The following is a 19825-nucleotide window of genomic DNA, read 5'->3' as shown; positions in this document are numbered from 1 at the left end:
TCAATATAAAAGGCTTTGAGCCAGGCTTGATGGCACATGTCTACAATCACAACTACTTGGAGGCTGAAGCAGAGGGATTACAAGTTTTGGCAATTTAGGGAGACCCTGTCTCAAAAAAAAAAGTCAGTATTGTGGGCTGAGTAGTGTGTGCTACCAGGTCTGACTTCAGTGGTAGAACACTTGCCTCTCACGTGGCACTGGGTCGATTCTGAACACCACATAAAAATAAATAAATATAATAAAGGTATTGTGTCCATTTATAAATTTATAACTAATATATATAATTTTTTAGTTGTAGATGGACACAATACCTTTATTTATTTGTGTTTATATTTTATGTGGTGCTGGGGATTGAAACCAGTGTTTCACAAATGCTAGGCAAGTGCTCTACCACTGAGCCACAACCCCAGCCCCCTACAACTAAAATATATTTAAAAAAATGGTCAGTATTGAACTGTACAGTTTTGTAGTTTTTTTTCATTTGATTTTTAACTTCTTTCCATATCAAATATTCATTCACATCTTTTTAATTAATATCGTTAAATGACATAATAATTACATATATTTATAGGGTACCTATATCAGCATTTTATGCATATGAAAATAAGTATACAAACTCTTATTGTCTTCCTTAAAAAAAAAAAAAAAAAACTAGCTGTTCTGCAACTTGCTTATTTCATTGACTATCTGTCATCTTGAAAATCTTCCCATATTAGTACACGGGTGATTTAACTCAATTTTCTATACCTTTAGTGTTTTATTATTAGACTGCACCATTGTTTATTTAGCTTTTTTTTTTTTTTTTTTTGGATACAGGCATTGAACCCAGGGACACTCAACTACTAAGCTACATCCCCAGCACTTTTTTACATTTTATTTAAATACAGGTTCTTATTGTGTTGCTTAGGGCCTTGTTAATTTGCTGAGACTGGCTTTGAACTCTCAATCATCCTCTTGCCTCAGCCTCTAGAACTGCTGAGATTACAGGCATTTGCCACTGTGCCCAGCTAGCTTTTTTTTTTTTTTTTTAAATAAGCTGGTTCTAATCTACTGTCAAATATAATTCTATATACTATATGCATCTCTCCCTCTCTCTCTCTCTCTTTTTTTCTCTGTTGCTAAGATGGTCTGGCACTTCTTGGCTCAAGTTATCTTCCTGCCTCAGCCTCTCAGGTAGCGTGTGCCATCAGGTCTGACTCTGTGTCATTTTCACATTACATCTGTAGGATAATATGCCTAGAAATGAAATTGCTGGGTCAATGGGTAGATGTATTTGTAATTCTGGTGGATAGTACCAAGCTATCCTCCACAAGAATGAGTGCAATATGATGCTATGTGAGGGTTGGGACAATCAAAAAAATATAAAATCTATTTGGCTGATTATACACTAAAAGGACCTGGAAGGATACTGACCAAGACATTAATAGCATTTTCTGTTTTTTATTATCTTTGTTATTGTTGTGTTGGGGATGGAACCCAGGGCCCTGTGCATTTAAACACCTGCTCTTTCACTGAGCTACACTCCCCAGTCCCAAAGTTTTTACCTAGCTAGTAGGAAGGTGGAAGTTTGAAATTTAAAATTTTTTTTGCCTTGTTTTTATGTCTCAATGAAAAATTAGCACTTAGGAAAAAAAAGTTATTTTTAATTTTCATAAAAGAGAAAAGGCTTGTCTAGGTTTAAGTGCCAATATGAGCAAGTGGTTTTTATCATATACAGTTATGTTCAATAATTAAACCATGGTGAAAACAAATAAGAATTTTGGATATTATGTCATGCTATAAAGGATAGTTTATGACAGGTGTGGTGGTGCATGCCTGTATTCCCACCAGCATGGGAGGCTGAGGCAGGAGGATAGTGAGTTCAAAGCCAGCCTCAGCAATTTAGCAAGGTTCTAAGCAATTCAGTGACACCCTGTCTCTAAATAAAATACAAAAAAGGGCTGGGGATGTGGCTCATTGGTTAAGTGCCACCAGGTTTAATCTCTGGTACAAAAAAAAAGGGGGGGGGATATTTTATGTCAATTGGATAGGGGTATTGAACTAGAGATTCCTCCTAGGATGCAAAATTCATCCTATAAGTTTCAAACTACCTTAAACAATCCTCCACACCCCTAAAAAACAAAAACAAAAAACATAAGCCATAATACTTTGTAAATACTGTAGTAATTTTAGAACTTTTGTTAATATTTAATAAAATAGTAAAAACATTGGAGCTCTTTATGAAATAAAACAGCCTTCAACACAGCTCTTCCTTCTAAAAGGTGGGGAACTGTTATATATCTTTTTTGGACATACATAAGCTTGTGGCTTGTTTAACAACCACAGAATTAACAAGGAAACAGATGTGGTAAATTTGGGTGAGAGTATGCTCTAAGTAAAATAAGACTTCAGAAATGCCTTAGGGTTGGGGGGTGTGAGGCCCTGGATTCTATTTCCAACATATGGTGGGAGAATCATTAAACAAACATTTGAAAAGCAGGGTCTGCAAAAACTTTAAAACTTATGTGGTATAGGCCAGAAGGTTGAACTAGGGATAGGGACAGAAGGCTTAAGTCCAATCTTAAGAAGAAGAATGCACAGGGCTCAGCAGCAATGAAGTTTAGTGGAACTTAAATGACTTTAGAATTCAACTGATCTTCCTGGCTGCACCACTCCCTTGCCAAGGAACAATGGACAAGTCACTTAAACACTCTAAGTCTCAGTTTCCACCCTAGCAAATAGGGATGTCAATAGCTATCCTAGAAGATGGGTATGCAGAATTAGACAATGAAGTGTTCTCAGTACAATGTAGCATGTAGCAGATCCTTAGGGTGGCAGCTGTTGTTATTATCTGAAAATGGCATAGGCTGGCTCCACAGAAGTGTCAAAAAAAAGGCTTAAAAGTCAAATTTTACATCAGTGTAAAGATCCCTAAGGTCCCTTCTAAATGCCAGATTCCATGACGATGCCTTGTGTGTGTTTTGCCTAGTTTTTGATCTTAAGCCTATGTATAGTAGTCCCAAGGGCATAGCTAGTCTTTACATAATAATCTGTTGGTCCCAGCCTGTTCACAAATGCCCCTTGTCCTGGAATCTAAAATATGGCCTGAATTGTATTATTCAAACTGCTCAAATGTATTTAAAATAGATTCTAAGAGAGTAACAATTCCTTTTCCTCCTGTTCTTTGGTTGACAATGTCTTCATAACCTATTTGACTTGCATGGCAAATAGGAATCACTGTCCTCATGTTAAAGAAAAGGAAACTGAGGCTCAGAAAGGTGCAAATCTTGCTGAAGATCATGTACATAATGAGCAGCAGAGCTTAAAAGTCTAAATTGAATGTGGTTAATGCTATAATTTGTTTCAAATTAGAAAAAGTTTCATTAGCAAGGAACTGAGAAATGGGTAAACAGAAGGAAGTTTTTTTTTTTTTTAAATATCAAATTAGTAAAACTATTTCTCACTCACTTTAATTCTGGCAGATTTCTGACACTAGTAGCTATATCTGATGCTTCTGGACAAAGTTTCTCCACCAGCTCCAAAGGACCAAAGAAAGATTTATTTTGGCCAATAAAACTCTTCTTAACTAAAAGGGAAAACAAAAGTGTTATTCATAAGAACAGGTTGCAAAATTTCTTCTCCCAAACGGTAATAGAAAGTTGCAGAGCTTCACTGCTTAATCCTTCTGATTCAATCTTTTTCTTCTTCTTCTTCTTCTTTTTTTTTTTTTTCCTGATTCAATTTTGGGGACTGGGAAAGACCAAAGAACTAAGTAGCACTCTTTTCCCCTGGTAACTGAGTTTCTCTGACAAACCTATTCTGCTCTTTCTCCAAGTATTATTACTGCTTCTCAAATAAAAAAGCTGCTTTCTATGCCCACCTTCCCTCTTTACCTTCTTGATGTCAGTATCAATAATTTTTTTTCAAATCATCATTGCTTTTTTTTTTTTTTAAAAACCAAACTGCTGTGATAATTGTTGGTCTCCTTACTCTTCATATCATCACCTTCCCACTCTTCCAGTCTGTTTTGGATATACATAGCTAGAAGTTCTTTTAAAAATACAAGTTAGATCATGTTTCTTCCTTGTTTTAAATCCCCCAAATACACATAGAATTAAATCAAACTCCTTATCATGACCTCTAAAGGCATACATTATTCAACCCCTTCTCACTTCCCTGACCTCATCTCAGTTCAGTTTCCCTCTCAGCATGCTTCAATTATCAGGAGTTTTCCTCAAACCAAGGTTGGTCACATTCAGGAGCTCTACATGTTGTTGGTGGTATTGTTGTTTTTTTCTCCTGTGCTAGGAATGTTCTTGCCTCAAATCTTTGTAGGACTGTTTAACTTCTCCACAGTAGCTGAAAGTTTCCTTCCTTGATTCTACTTTCTTGAATTTGTAGCATTCTGTAATTGTTTAAACATTTACTATCTTCTTATTCTCTAGAATTTTGCTGTCCAAAGCAATCACTAGCCACATATGCTACCTACAGAGTGAGCACTTGCAGCATGGCTAAGTAAAATTGAGGAACTGAATTGAGATGTGCTATAAGTGTAATACACAATGGACTTTTAAGCCTTAGGATAAAGAATGCAAAATATGACATTAATAAGGCTTCAAAATAATGATTATGTGTCAAAATGATAACACTGTGGATATTACAGGGTTCAACAAAATGCACTACTGATATTAGTTTTAGCTGTTTCTTTTTACTTTTAAACGTGCCTAGCATAAAATTTTAAAATGCCTATGTGGCTTACAGAACATTTCTTTTAGACAGCACTGCTCTAGAAAGAATGCTGCTTCTCAAGGGCAGGAAGTTCTTCTGTATTCTGTTATCCCTTCACTAAGAACAATGTTGGGCACTGGTGAAAAATGATGAGGAAACACCTAACCCACATTTCCACACTCCCGAACGCCCCCTCAGGCTCACCTTTCAGCCCATGTTTGAGGCAGTGTTCCATCACTACAAAAAATTGCTGCAAAGGGGCATGGTCCGCATCCAGGCTGCGACCCAGGCTCAGAGCAGACTGGAGCAAGACCTTGATGCTGAGTTTCATCATGTGCATCAAGTTGGCACGCTCCTCCATCATCTGGCCCTTGGAAGCTGTGGGGCACAAGCAGGGAGAGCTTCGTTAGTGGACTGCGTGTGGTCCAGGAATGGGGGATTTGAGGCTGGCTAATGGAGGGAAGACAAACAAAGCAGGGAGTCAGACGGTATGCTCAGGGTGCGAACGTGCCGAGTTGGAGGTAACTGGGGTTCGCAGTCATCGGGTCACTGATTTCTGGAGGCCAGAGTCCCACCTGCACCGCCAGGGCCTTAGGTCAGAAGAAATGTAGGGCTTCCTACTGCTGAAGCCCCTCCCAGGGGGCTCCGCGCGTTGCTAGGACGACAGCTCTACCAAGACTCACGGCAATTGGTCTCTCCTTATTCCATTTCCAACCAATGAAAGGGTGCAAACTCCAGGAAGCCCTGCCCCAAGCTAGAGGGCTTGCTGGGAAAGTGACTGTTCTGTGAGTATTGCTATTGGAAAAATTCAGCTCAAGGTACTGGGCGACGCAGGCGCGCCGTATGGTGGCTGGGACCCGGCAGACTCCAAGCCACACAGGCTGCTCCCGGGGTTCTTTTGTTCGGTGGTGTGGGCTGGGTCGCAGTAGGGAAGCATTCTTCCCCCCAGTTCCTGACTCAAATTCCTGTCAACGAACTTTCTTCCACAACTAGTGGGCAGTTCTCAGTTTTAAACACAATTTTTGTGGAGAGGGAGATAAAAAATGTCAGAATCAGGGCTGGGGCTGTAGCTCAGTGGTTGAGCGCTTGCCTAGCATGTGTGAGGCACTGGGTTCGATCCTCAGCACCGCATACATAACATACATAGTGTCAATCTACAGCTAAAAATATATATTTTTAAAATGTCAAAATCAAATCAGCTACATACCGACATCTATGACAAGTGCCTACCAAATGCTCTCGCAACCTAGAAAACTGCCATGCCAGAAATTAAAATTTTAGATCCGAAATTCAGAGCCCCATCAGGAAAACTAAACTCAGGTGCGAAGGAGGCTCTCCCTGGGGGCTGAAGCGCCCCTTTCACGGCACCTAAGCCATCATTCAATGTTTTCACTTTCCCAGTTTGGCTGAGGCACGCGGGGTGGTGGTGAGGAAGAGGATACGGTATTGTTTCAGTTTGCAGCTGATTACTATTGAGGTTAAGCCCCTTTTCATAAGTTCATTGCCTCCTAGCATTTCTTTGTGAATTGCTTGTTTAATCTTCTAATTTTTGTACAGAATTGTTTGCCCTGTATATTCCAGATACTGCATTAATATGGACATATAGTTAAAAGAATATGTATACACATGTACACAAACTCTTTTGTATAGCTATAAGTAAAGCTATTTAAATCTAAAAAAATGATGCTGTTATGACTGAACTTTAATGAAGGTCTTAAGAAAATAGGGTGATAATCTGGGACTCTCTATCTGCAAAACCCAAGAAGATAGGGAGAGAGCTGCTGGGAAAGACAGTATAATCGTTTTATCTTGGTTGTGAAGAGGAAAACATAGGTTAAGTAAAGTACAGAATTTGGATATGGGTGGTATAATTATGTTTAAATTTTTAGAGAACCCTGTTTATTAAATTTATAAATTTAAAAAATTTTTAATAAAAGTGATGATTAGAAATGGAAAAGGAAATAAAAATTGTAAAATCTCTTCAAGAGAAGGGAGAAACCATCAATTATCACAGAAACAGTTTGTAAAGATTTATCTTTTAAATTAAAGACACCAATCCCAGTTCTATAAGCTAGTGGTTTTCATATCAGATACATATAGGGTAAGTCTTGCCAAGGACTGGTTATGCCCGGATATTTTAAGGAACTCAATTTCCATATCCTCAGGTTTCACAGGCATTTTTTCCCTTTCATTTTATAGAAAGGCAATTCATTTCCCATCCCATATCTTGCCTTTATGCAGTGACCTAAGGTGCAGAATATCTCCCATACTAAAAGGAGGTGAAGCCTCCTTTGATGATTAATCAAGTCACCAAAAAATGTGAAGAATTTCCAATCTCTTATTGCTTAATGTACTTCCCACAAATACAATGTCCCTCCTTATCTGTGAGACATATGATCCAAGATGTTCCAAGGATGTCTGAAACCTCAATAGTACCAAACCCTATACATACTATGTTTTTTCTTATACATACATACCTATGATAGTTTAATGTATAAAGCAGGCATAGCAAGAAATAGAATAATTATAATAATAAACTGTAATAAGTTATTTAAAATTTATAAAGTATCTAGTTTTGTAATTTTCCATTTAATATTTTCAGACCACAGTGACTGCAGGTAACTGAAGTCACAAAGTGAAACTGTGCATAAGGGGAGACTATTATTTAAGTTTTAGTCAGTTCTATATGTATCTCTATGATGTGCCATTAACTTGATTGACGTTTTCCATAAATTGAGCCAAAACTATAGCTTCAAGTTTTCGATGAAAATGGATTTAAGGTACAATAAGCTAAAAAACTGTTCATCAAAATATATTGCATAGGAAAAGTGGAATGAAATAAGCAATATTTACATGTCCACAACCATTCAGAGTATTCTGGGTTAAACAGGGTGCCTAATTATCATTTGATAAGTCTTAGTAGAGCTTTTTTTTTTTTTTTTTTTTTTTGTGGTTTGGGGTTTTGAATCCAGCTCTACCACTGAACTATACCTCTTTTCATTTCTGAGACAAGGTCTTGCTAAATTATGCCAAGGTTGGTCTTGAATTTATGATCCTCTGCTTCAACCTCCCAAGTTGCTGGGATTATGGGTGTGCACCAACATGCCTGGTGCGATATTTCTTGAATATATCCAGATTGCATACTTTTGCAAGGCAGGTAATTTTCAATTATTTGCTTTCTTTGTTGAAAGGAGCAAAAATAACTTTTGATATTAGAGCAATGCTATGTAGTATATAGCTTGGAAGGAGTTCAAAGATGAGCAATATTGTTATAACAAAACTCCATTTCTATTTCTTATTTATGTATAGCAGATATCTCAGTGATCACATCTATAAAAAACAAAACAAAAAAATAGGTCTAAATTTGATGGTGAATTCTATCCTATTTTAGCAGTAAGTCAATCATACATAAAAGGAAAAAATCAACACCATTCAACATCATTCAGCAGTATTCAGCTTGTTAGGAGATGTAAAGACAGATTTATTCATGTTTAATAATAATTTAGAAAAATTACATTCCTTTTATCAATGAAACATCACTAATAGTTTTAATGGTAATTCATTCCAGGAGAAAAAAATCTTTATATACTTAAGCTTTAGTTATGAGAAAAATATATAAAATTTTGACTTATTTACATCTTTTTGCCAAGATTTATGATAGGTTGTCCAGCAATATTTGTAACAACCTATCATAAATCTTGGTATATTAAGATAAAATTCTTTTTTTTTTTTAAAGAGAGAGTGAGAGAGGAGAGAGAGAGAGAGAGAGAGAATTTTTAATATTTATTTTTTAGTTCTCGGCGGACACAACATCTTTGTTGGTATGTGGTGCTGAGGATCGAACCTGGGCCGCACGCATGCCAGGCGAGCGCGCTACCGCTTGAGCCACATCCCCAGCCCATTAAGATAAAATTCTATTGCAGCAGTAGTATGGAAATTCAAGTTCAAGGAATAAGTGGGAAAATGGATGATGGAGCCAGGCATGGTGGTACAGGTCTGCAATCCCAGTGACTTGGGAGGCTGGGGCAGCAGGATGGCAAGTTCAAAGCCAGCTTTAGAAATTTAGCAAGGACTTAAGCAACTTAATGAGACCCAGTCTCAATCAATCAATCAATCAATCAAAAAAGGGCTAGGGATGTGGCTCAGTGTATAAGCACTCTTGGGTTGAATCCCCTACACCAAAAAAAAAAGAGGGACAACGGTGCTTATCAAATCATTAAGGTATTTATATACCAATTGATTTCACTCAAGGAAACCTGTATCAGCTTTATTTTTAAAGGTTAATATTTACAATAAAGCAGAAAATGTTTTCTGAATAACTTCAAAATTATGATGAATTTTATGTGTCAACTGTAAAAGCTGCAGTGTTCTCCCCCCACTGCCCTGGTTCTAGGGATTAAACCCAGGGCTTTGTGCATGATAGGCAAGCACTTTACCACAGAACCATACCCTCAGCTCTCAAAGATGGAGTCTTTTAAGAAGTCACATGAACAAAAACATAAGACCAGTGTCTCAGGCAGTTGGAGCTGGGTGGCAGTAGTTTTTTCCACCGTTTCTGGGGGCACAGCAGTATTTGCAATCACCTCACACATCCCTTGTTTTTTCAGTACCTATTTCCATTTGTATTCAGTATAGAGGATCATGGAAATTAAGAGCATAGGTATAATCCCATCGATCCGAGTCACTGAGGCAGGAGGATTGCAAGTTTGAGGTCAGCCTCAGCAATTTAGTGAGATCCTTAGCAACTTAGCAAAACCCTGTCTCAAAATAGAAAATAAAAAGGGCTGGGAATGTAGTTCAGTAGTACAGTATCTCAGGTTCAATCTTCAGTGCCCCCCAAAAAGAAAAAAAATATGACCTTGAACAATCTTTTGGCCATTCAATTTTTCCAGATTTGTGATCTTGGCCAAACTAAACTCCTTTAAAAGTAGTTTAATGGTTAGGGTGAGATGGCACACACCTGTAATCTCAGAAGCTTGGGAGACCAAGACAGGAGGATCAGGAGTTCAAAGCCAGCCTCAGCAAAAGCAAGGCACTAAGCAACTCAGGGAGACCCTATCTTTAAATAAAATACAAAATAGGGATGGGGATGTGGCTCAGTATTCAAGTGGGCCCCTGAGTTCAATCCCTGGTGCCCCCCCAAAAAAAAATTAGTTTAGTGGTGGGTGTGTAGTGGCTCACACCTGTACTCCCAGGGATTTGGGAGGCTGAGGCAGTAGGGTTGAAAATTCAAGGTCAGCCTAGGCAATTTAGCAAGACCCTGTCTCAAAATTTAAATAAATAAATAGTGCTGGAGACCTACCATAGTGGTAGGGTACCCCTGGGTTCATGTCCCAGTTAAAACAAAACAAAACAAAAACAAACACACAAACACACACACAATGCAATTTACAGAACATCACAAAGTCTACACTTTTTGAATTACCAAATAAATGATCTGATCGGGGATATCAATCTTGACTATTTTACAGGGTCCAGGCCTGTCATCTAAAGGAGTAAAGCTGAAGAAAGACTGAATTAGAAAAAAACATGTCCAATCTCAAGGAATTTTAGGGATTCTTTTTGTTGGTTTCTGAATTACAGAAAAGTGATGGAATTTCTTACAGTGGTCCATGTTATGCTTTGAATATACCTTGCTGCTCTGTCACTGCAATTTATTTTTAAAATGGACATGTTTCTTTCTCTCCCTCTTTCCCTGCTCCTCTCTAATCTCTCTGTCCCTAATCTCAGGGGAAACAGGATTACCTTTCTTCCCCATCCTAGGGAGATTTATCTGTCCTTGAGCATACATCCACCATAGGAATGAAGTAATCCAGACTTTGGGGATGGCACCAGATCTCAGAAATTACTATCTCCTAAGTAAGTTACAACTCCAACAGAGAACAGGTGGAATGTAGTCTTTGATTCACCTCTTAAAAGTCTCCTGCTCCTTGATGTGCAGAATCACAGCCTCTGGGAGAGGGTTGTGCTTCTTCTTTGCTAGCAAAGCAATAAACCTTTTTCTTTTTTTCTCAAAATGATCTCCTTATTATTGGATTGGCATCAGAGACAAGGACTGAGCTTTTGGTAACAAATTCTTTATAAACTTTTTTGAGTTGTGAGTAACCCTTTGGTGTATTGCGTAATCTTTTAATAAGTGGTGTTATTGTTTATGGAATTGATAATAAAACATTTCTGTACTTGCCTAGATTTCACTTATCTCTGTGGCTAACTTAAGGAGTTTGCCAATAGGAAAGGGAAAAAGTGTGCTTCACTTTGGAAGGAGCTGTATCAATTATGCAGGGGCCTTTTGACACAGGGAAAATAAAATTTGTCATGGAAGGTAACAGAAAAAAGCATGATATGTACTACCAACCTAATGAGAAATATACATCTAACTAATGTTATGTTTTGTTTTTAGTTTTTGTTTTGTTAATGACTTCTCACATGAGCACATTCATATGAGTATGTACGCATAAAACATTACTCATCCTTTAGGAAGTCTCATCCTGTTTGTATGAAATCAGTGTGTTGGGAGAAGAAAGTACTCAGGCTATATGCAAAGACACTTGGATACAATAGTGCTGAAGGCAGTTTTGGGGAAGGAATATAATATGCTGAATGTTCTTTTATGTGTTTGGATATTTTTTTTAAATTATGTGCATTTCTTTAACAACAACCCCCTCCGCACCACCCCCCCCAAAAAAAAATACAGAATAACTGTGGACAACACAATCCCTGTGGGGCCAGATCCCACATTGGATAACTTTAACTGTTTTTTTTTTTTTTTTTTTTTTTTTAAAGAGAGAGTGAGAGAGGAGAGAGAGAGAGAGAGAGAGAGAGAATTTTTAATATTTATTTTTTAGTTCTCGGCGGACACAACATCTTTGTTGGTATGTGGTGCTGAGGATCGAACCCGGGTCGCACGCATGCAAGGCGAGCGCGCTACCGCTTGAGCCACATCCCCAGCCCATTTAACTGTTTTTTTTTTTGAACTGGGGATTTAACTCAAGGATGCTTTATCATTGGGTTACACCTACAGCCCTTTTTATCTTTATTTTTTTAAATTTTGAGACAGGGCCTCACTAAGTAGCTGAGGCTGGCTTCAAACTTGCAATCTTCCTGCCTCAACCTCCTGAGTCACTGGGATTACAGGCAAGCACCATACCCAGTCTTTTGGATAACATTTTAAAACAAGCATTCAAAACATTATCCAAGAGTCCTTTAAAATTGCTTCTGAAAAAATGTTATCTGGCAGGGGTGCTACTCACATTCAACCATCTCTACTCCTAAACTGCTCTCTGAAAACTCCTACTGTCCTTATTACTTGGATTAGCCAGCTGTGGCCCTGGTCCTGAATCAAGTGGGATACTCTTTCTCCCAATTTACTTCTTGGAGGCCTCTACAGAATGTGCTGTGCAGGGCCCATTTCCTTCTTGTCCCACCTGATGGCTTCAGTTCCTGGTGACCTTTTGGGACCAGCCACACTGCTCATCCCTATAGTTATCTGAATTTCAGTCCTTTGGAAGTCATGTTCATAATTTTGGCCAGATTGAGCAGAGCAGTTCATTATTTATTTTTTTTGTATTGGGGTTGAACTCAGCGATGCTTAACCACTAAGCCACATTCTGATTTCTTTTTATATTTTATTTTAAGATAGGACAGTTTTTTTTTTTTTTTTTCGAGAGAGAGAGAGAGAGAGAGAGAGAGAGAGAGAGAGAGAGAGAGAGGGAGGGAGGGGGGGGAGAGGGGGAGGGAGGGAGGGGAAGGGAGGGAGGGAGGGGAAGGGAGGGAGGGAGGAGGGGGAGGGAGGGAGGAGGGAGGGAGGAGGGGGAGGGAGGAGGGAGGAGGGAGGAGGGGGGAGGGAGAGGGAGAGGGAGGGGGAGGGAGAGGAGAGAGAGAATTTTTAATATTTATTTTTTAGTTTTTGGCGGACACAACATCTTTGTTTGTATGTGGTGCTGAGGATCCAACCTGGTCCGCACGCATGCCAGGTGAGTGCGCTACCGCTTGAGCCACATCCCCAGCCCAAGATAGGACAGTTTTAACTGCATGCATTTCTGTCTCTTGAGGAAACTATTCTCTTGCTAAATTGCTTAGGGCCTCGTTAAATTGCTGTAGCTGGCTTGGAATTTGCAATCCTCTTGCCTCAGCCTCCTGAGTTGCTCAGATTACAGGAATGTGCCACCAAGCCTAGCACTTACTATTTTCTTTAAACTGACTAATTAAAAAATAATCTATATAGTACCTATTATGACATTTTATATATAAAGTTATTTAAAAAGAGAAGCTGAGAATAGGCTCAAAAGATACACTGTCCTGATTCAAGTTTCCTTCTTTGTAAAATGGAATAATGATGTTACCCACACAATTTGTCAAGATCAGTGCAAAATTTTGGACCAGGGCCTGGACCAAAGTACAGAAGTCAATCTCCTTTTCCCTAATCCTAATGGACTGCAACTTTGCTGCAAAGATGGTGTGGGTAGGAGGCCCCTGCCTACATGCCTGCCTAATATGCTGCCTTGCCCTGAGATTCAGAGGGTTCTGACCTTAACCTCCCTGGCCACCTGTGGTTGTGTGGGGTTAAGGAGGATAGAGAGAAACCCCAAGGCTTCCAGAATGAGCCATAGCACCAGGGAGGAAGTAGAAGGTGAGACCCCACTGGAGCCTGGCTCCAAGGCCCCTTCATGTGCTCCCTGGTCCCAACAGACTTCACTTATGAGACAAAGTTAAAGAAAAAAAAATTAAGAATTTCAAGCATGGGGCGGTTTTGACTGGCTCTTTGAACTACACTGATTAGACTGAATTGATTGCACACCCATGAAGCCAGTCCTGCTACCTTCAAGGATTACTGTGAAGATTAAGGTCCATGTACAGATAGTACATGTACTAAATTACTAAATTGCTTAGGGCCTCGCTAAATTGCTGAAGTTGACTTGGAATCTGCAATCCTCCTGCCTCAATACCAGAAAAAAAAGATAGTACATGTAGAGTCTCACTAAGTTGCTTAGGACCTTGCTGAGGCTGATTTCAAACTTGAAATCCTCTTGCCTCAAACTTCCAAGTTGCTGGGGTTATATGCCCAGCTGTTGTTTTTTGGCAGTACTGGAGATCAAACCCAGGGCCTCATGCATGCTGGGCAAGTGCTCTATCAATGAGCTATCAATGAGTCCTGGCCCTTTGTTTTGAGAGAGATTCTTGCTAAATTGCCTAGGCTGGCCTTGAACTGTGATCCTCCCAATCCAGCCTCCTGGGTCCCAGCTGCCTGGCAAATGTTGGCTATTTTTATGATATTATCCTAAGTGGAAAACCAGAAATTTTTCAAATATGTATTTATTCATCAAATATTGATTACTTACTATTCTTGCTAGGCACTGGCTTATTTTATCTATCAATAAATAGCTCATGTTTATTATAGTCAGGCATGGTGAAATGATGTTTCTTTTAGTCAATGACAGACCAATGCACACTTCATATTTGTGGTGATACTGGTATAAACAGACCTCCTGTGCTTCCAGTTATATAAAAGTACAGCACATACAGTTAAGTACTATAACTGTAATACTATAATATTTGATACTGTACTACTATAATATTTGATAGTGATAATAAATGACATTAATGGTTTATGTATTTATTATACTAGCTTTTTATTATTTTAGTGTTTACTCTGTTTAAAAAAGTTAACTGTAAAACATTAACCTCAGACAGGTCCTTTGGGGGTGTTCTAGAAGAAGGCATATTGCTATCATAGGAGATGACAGTTCCAAGTGTGTTCCCACCCCTGAAAAACGTGTCAGTGGGATAAGATTGGGAGGTGGAAGAAGTGGTATGATGATCTTGACCTTGCATAGGCCTAAGTTATGTGTGGATTTTATTTTATGGTATTGAGAATTGAACTCAGGGGTGCTCTACTACTGAATTACACCCCCAGCCCTTTTTATTTTTATTTCTCAGTCTGGCTTCGAACTTGTGATCCCCCTGCCTCAGTCTCCCAAGTTGTTGGGATTACAGGTATATGCCACTGTACCCTATTGTATTTTATATCTTTTTTTTTTTTTGTACCGGAGACTGAACTCAGGGGCACTTGATCACTGAGCCACATCCCCAGCCCTTTCAGCCCTTTTTTCTATTTTATTTAGAGACAGAGTCTCACTGAGTTGCTTAGCACCTTGCTTTTTGCTGAGGCTGGCTTTGAACTTGTGATCCTCCTGCCTCAGCTTCCCAAGCTGCTGGGATTACAGGCCACCGTGCACCCAGCATACCTTCATTTTTAATTGACATATAGTGATTACACATATTTATGGGGATATAGTGTGACTTTTCAATACATATATACAAAGTAATGACCAGTCCAAGGTAATTGGCATATCTAGCACCTCAGATAGTATTAGTTCCCTGTGTTGAGAAAATTCCAAATTTCTGTTAGCCATTATGGAACATTCAATCAATTGTTGCCAATCAGGCAGGGGATGTGGCTCAGTGGTAGAGTGTTTGCTTGACATGTATAAGGCCCTGGGTTCAATCCTTAGCATCACCACCAAGAAAGAAAGAAAGACAGAAAGAAAGACAAAAAAAAGAAAGAAAGAAAGAACTCAGTAATTACCAATCATAGTTATCCTAGTGTACTACAGAACATTAGTAGTTTTTCCTCCTATCAAAATGCACCCCATATCCATTAACCATTCTCTTTCTATCACCCTCCCTCATCCCTGGCTCTGGTAATTACCACTCTATTTTCTATGAACCTTAGGTTTTAACAAAAAAGCTTAAAAAGTAAAATAAATAAATAAATAAATGAAATAAAGATAGGGCTGGGGATGTAGCTTAGTGGTAGTGCACTTCCCTAGCATATACAAAGTACTGGATTTCATCACTAGCATAGCAAAATAAATCCATCAATACATATACCCAGCAAAAAATCAATAAAAACAAAAATAGAGCTGGGGATGTAACTCAGTGGTAGAGCACTTGCCTAGCACATGCAAGGCCCTGGGGTTTGATCTCTAGCACTGCAAAATCAATCAATAAATAAATATTAAAATTTTCAAAAACAGATAAAGGATATAAGAAAATATTTCTGCACAGCTATGTAATATGTTGTTATGAGAATCACATGGTAAAAAAATTTAAAGTTTATTAAGCCAAAAAAGTTATAGTAAGCTAAGGTTCATTTATTACTGAGGAAAGAAAAAAAATTTTTGTGAACTTTCAGTACAAGTATACAGTGTTTATAAGGTTTACAGGGACATATAGTAATGTCCTCGGTCTTCATCATTCATTACTCACGCCTAACTCTGAGCAATTTCCAAGTTTGTAAGCTCCATTCACAGTGAAGTGTTCTATACAGGTATACAATTTTTACCTTTTATATTTTATTTTACAATACTGTAGATGTGTTTAGATACACAAAAACCACTGTGTTACAGCTCCTACTGTATTCAGTTCAATATCATGCCATACAGGTTTGCAGCTTAGGAACAATTGGCTATACCATGTAGCCTAGGTGCATAGTATGCTAGACCACCCTGGTTTATGTAAGTACACATTATGTTCACACAATGATGCAAGTGCCTAACAATGCATTTCTTAAAATGTACCCTCATTGTTAAGGGCTGTATGACTATTTTGCTTACTTTGTCATCTGAGCTAAGAGGTTACCAGGAGATCCTGTGTCTCGACTCTAAAGACTGTTGTACAATCAAACTTTCACTGACATGTGGAAAAGTCTCCAAAAAGGGGTCATCTTAGAGGGCAGTGGAGTCCTGGATTGAGCAGGCTCTTTCCTTACTTTGTAGTCCTACTTTGCATTGCCTGAATCTGACATCGACAGATGTACCAATGGGTAGAAGGGAATAAAAAAACCGCAAAGGCACCTTACAGTATTTTTTTTTTTCCTGTTTTTGGTGCTGGGGATTGAACCTAGGGCCTTGTGCATGCGAGACAAGCACTTTACCTACTGAGATATATCCACAACCCACATTACAGTATTTCTTAGAAAGCACTATAGTCTTTAGTCAGCTCTGTCCCACAGCCATTGTGGATGTTCTACACTGCACTATCCAATACACTATCCAATAGCCATATGCAAGATACTAGGCACTTCAAAGTGTGGCTGCTGTGACTAAGGAACTCAATGTTAAATTCAATAAAATAGTGTCCCTCATTATCCACAGGGGATTGGTTCCAGGATTCCCAAGATACCAAAATCCACAGATGTTCAAGTCCCTTCTCTAAAATTATGCATACTTTAAATTATCTTTAGATTTCTTATAACACCTAAAACAATGTAAATACTCTGTATATAGCTTCCATATGATAGTTTAGGAAATGACAAGAAAACCAGTACATGTTCAACACAGACATAATTTTTCCCCTGAATACTTCACTTTTCATCTGCAGTTGGTTGAATTCATGAATGCAGAACCCATGTATAAGACTGCCAAATGTATTCAATTTCAATTTTTAAATTCAATTTAAAAAAATGTCAGCCAGGCATGGTGGCATATGCTTGCTGTTCCTACTACTCAGGAAGCCAAGGCAGAAGGATGGTGAATTTCAGGCCAGCGTGTGTAACATATAGAAATGTGAAAATAAAATAACAAATGAAAACAACAACAAAAAAGAAGAAGAAGAAGAAGAAGAAGAAGGAATTCAATATATATTCTTTTAACCCAGGGGTGCTGTACCACTGAGTTATATTCCAGTCTTTTATTTTTTGACACAGGGTCTCACCAAGTTTCTAAGGCTGGCCTGCGACTTGTGTCTTCCTGCCTCAGTCTCCCCAGTTGCTGCATAGGCAAGCATCATCATGCCAAGCAAGAAATTCAATTTTAATAGAATCTTAATTAATTTTTATATTTAAATGTCAGGCAGGTCTAATGATTATTGGATAGCACAGCTCTAAATATTTAGCTTATAGGACTAGGTCAAATCTTAATATCATAATCATTTAATGTTTCCTTTCCTCTCATAGACATGCTGAAACATTAGATTACAAGGCTTTAAATGGATTTCTTTCTTTCTGTACTGGAGATTGAACCCAGGAGCGCTTTACCACTGAGCCACATCCCCAGTCCTTTTTATTTTGAGACAGGGTCTCCCTAAATTGTTTAGATCCTCACTAAGTTGCTGAGGTTGGTCTTGAACTTTGGATCCCGGCTGGGATTACAGGCATGCGCCACCATGCCCGGCTGTTTAAATGGATTTCAAGAGCTCATTGGGTGATTTAAAAAAAAAAAAAATCCCCATTTTTACAGGCTGGAAACTGTGTGAGGGGTGATGGCTTCTCCCGTTAGTGGCAGTGCTTGAGGAGAACCAAAACCTACCGACTCCCGACTTTATTGTTCTTACTCTACTGTGAGTCACAGATGCTCTTTCAACACCCGCGGGAGGAAGGTGGGAGACCCACTGGATTTTGAGTTTTAACAGCAAGAGAATGGTATTGTGTACGATTCTTGTTTTTATTTTTTTGTATTGGGGATTGAACCCAGAGACGCTTTACCATTGAGCAACACTCCCAACCCTTTTTTAATTTTGAGACAGGGTCTCGCAAAATTGCTCAGAGCCTCCTTAAATTGCTGAGACTGCCCTCGAATTTGCGATCCTCCTGCCTCCGCCTCCCAAATCGCTGGGATTACAGGCGTGCGCCACCGCGCCCTACGATACTGGATACTTAAGTATTCAAAAGTTATTACGGATTACTTAAATCTAAATCCGTACCTTTTCTTATCTACAGTCAAATCCGTGAGAATAGTGCTGCTGTTCCGGGGCGTACAATTACTAATGCAAAATGACGAATGGCCGTGGCCCAACTTCAGGCGGTCCAATCCCCTGGCCGTATCCCGTTTCAGCAGAGCAGCGTAAAGACCGCCGGCGAGCAGCGAGCAGCGAGGCGTGTAACAGGTTGTTTGTTTTGACAACTCGTCTGACTAGCTGAACTGGACCCAGTACACCCTCGCCAGCCCGGACCCCACCGCGACCCGGAGCCTCAGGGACCAGCTACCCACGCGCAGCGCGGCAGCAGCACCACAGGGGCGCCCCCTGGCAGAGCCTACCTGCGCGCACCGCGCCGTCCCCGCCGCCGTTCCCGCCGCTCAGCCCCGCAGCCGCACGCAGCGCGCTCCCGCAGCTCGCCGACAAGTTCCCGGTGGCCTTTCGCGCCAGGGTCAGGATGGGCACAGACCAGCCCTCGGCCGTCGCCCGGGACCTCGCGGCGCTCCGCAGCTCCCCCGGGCTTGGCAGCTGGCTCCGGTCCACTATCTCAAACTCCTCTCCCGGCTCCGACGCGGACCCGGGCCCTGGCTCCGGCTCCCGCTCCGCCGGGCAGCCGTCTTCCCCGTCGGCCATCTTGGCCGCGTCACGTGCCCGGCGGGCTGGCGGCGGCCGGCGTGTGGGCGCTGTGCGGGCGGGCGCTCCAGTTCCCTCCTAGCCCTTTTATTTCTGTTCCCCAGGTTTATCTCCCTTCTCACCGCCCGCCTGGCTTTTCTTTCGCATTCAAAAGTTCAGGAAAGTACAGATCACCATATACGAAACCCCCCATAATCCCATCAGCTCGGAAGACTTACTTGCACGGAAGTTGCTCTTGAACTTTCTCTCTTTCAGGACTCTGCACCCGGGCTGCAATATAATGGGCTCCCTAGGCCTTCATTTTCTTAGTGACACGATTTCCTCTTTTTAATTTCATTTCCTGTCTAATATTTTCCACTGTATCATTTTTTTCTGCAACATTCTTAAGAATGAGCCCTAAACTGGGCGCGGTGGTGCAAGCCTGTAATCCCGGCTGAGACCGGAGGAGTTCAAAGCCAGCCGCAGCAATTTAGCGAGGCGCTCAAGCAACTCAGTGAGACCCTCTCTCTATTTAAAATACAAATAATAGAGTTGGAGACGTGGCTCAGTGGTCCAGTGCTCCAGAGCTCAATCCACGGTACCCGTCGCCACGCCCCTCCCCCCAAAAGAGTAAGCCCCAAACTGGCGGCTAAGCAAACTTGGACAGAGAAGTAAAAAACTGTGATTTTTTTTCCTTTTAAATCAAATGACTACATACGACAGCTTGGCAGGAAAGTGTTTAATACTGTGGTGGACTGGGAATTAGAAGATCTAGGTTTTGCTATTAATTAGTTAAGTAGGATAATAATAG

General features: G+C 40.1%; 1 protein-coding gene across 2 annotated transcripts in view; it reads right to left on the bottom strand.

Annotated features, from left to right (window-relative positions):
* The window catches only part of Rufy1 (RUN and FYVE domain containing 1), a 57432-nt gene extending 38383 nt beyond the window's left edge, over positions 1-19049 (bottom strand). For both annotated transcript variants that reach the window (XM_026414281.2, XM_026414282.2), the window contains exons 1-3: positions 18744-19049; positions 4912-5085; positions 3448-3565 (exon numbers count right to left, since the gene is read on the bottom strand). In XM_026414281.2, coding sequence (XP_026270066.1) covers positions 3448-3565; positions 4912-5085; positions 18744-19035 — 584 coding nt within the window. In that variant the 5' untranslated portion in view covers positions 19036-19049. The remainder of the gene's footprint in view (positions 1-3447; positions 3566-4911; positions 5086-18743) is intronic.
* Positions 19050-19825: the final 776 nt, after the last annotated feature.

The sequence above is a fragment of the Urocitellus parryii genome, chromosome 1, assembly GCF_045843805.1.
Source record: "Urocitellus parryii isolate mUroPar1 chromosome 1, mUroPar1.hap1, whole genome shotgun sequence".
NCBI lineage: Eukaryota > Metazoa > Chordata > Mammalia > Rodentia > Sciuridae > Urocitellus > Urocitellus parryii.
The sequence above is the reverse complement of the archived record's forward strand: the minus strand, read 5'-3'. Positions and strand labels throughout refer to the sequence as shown.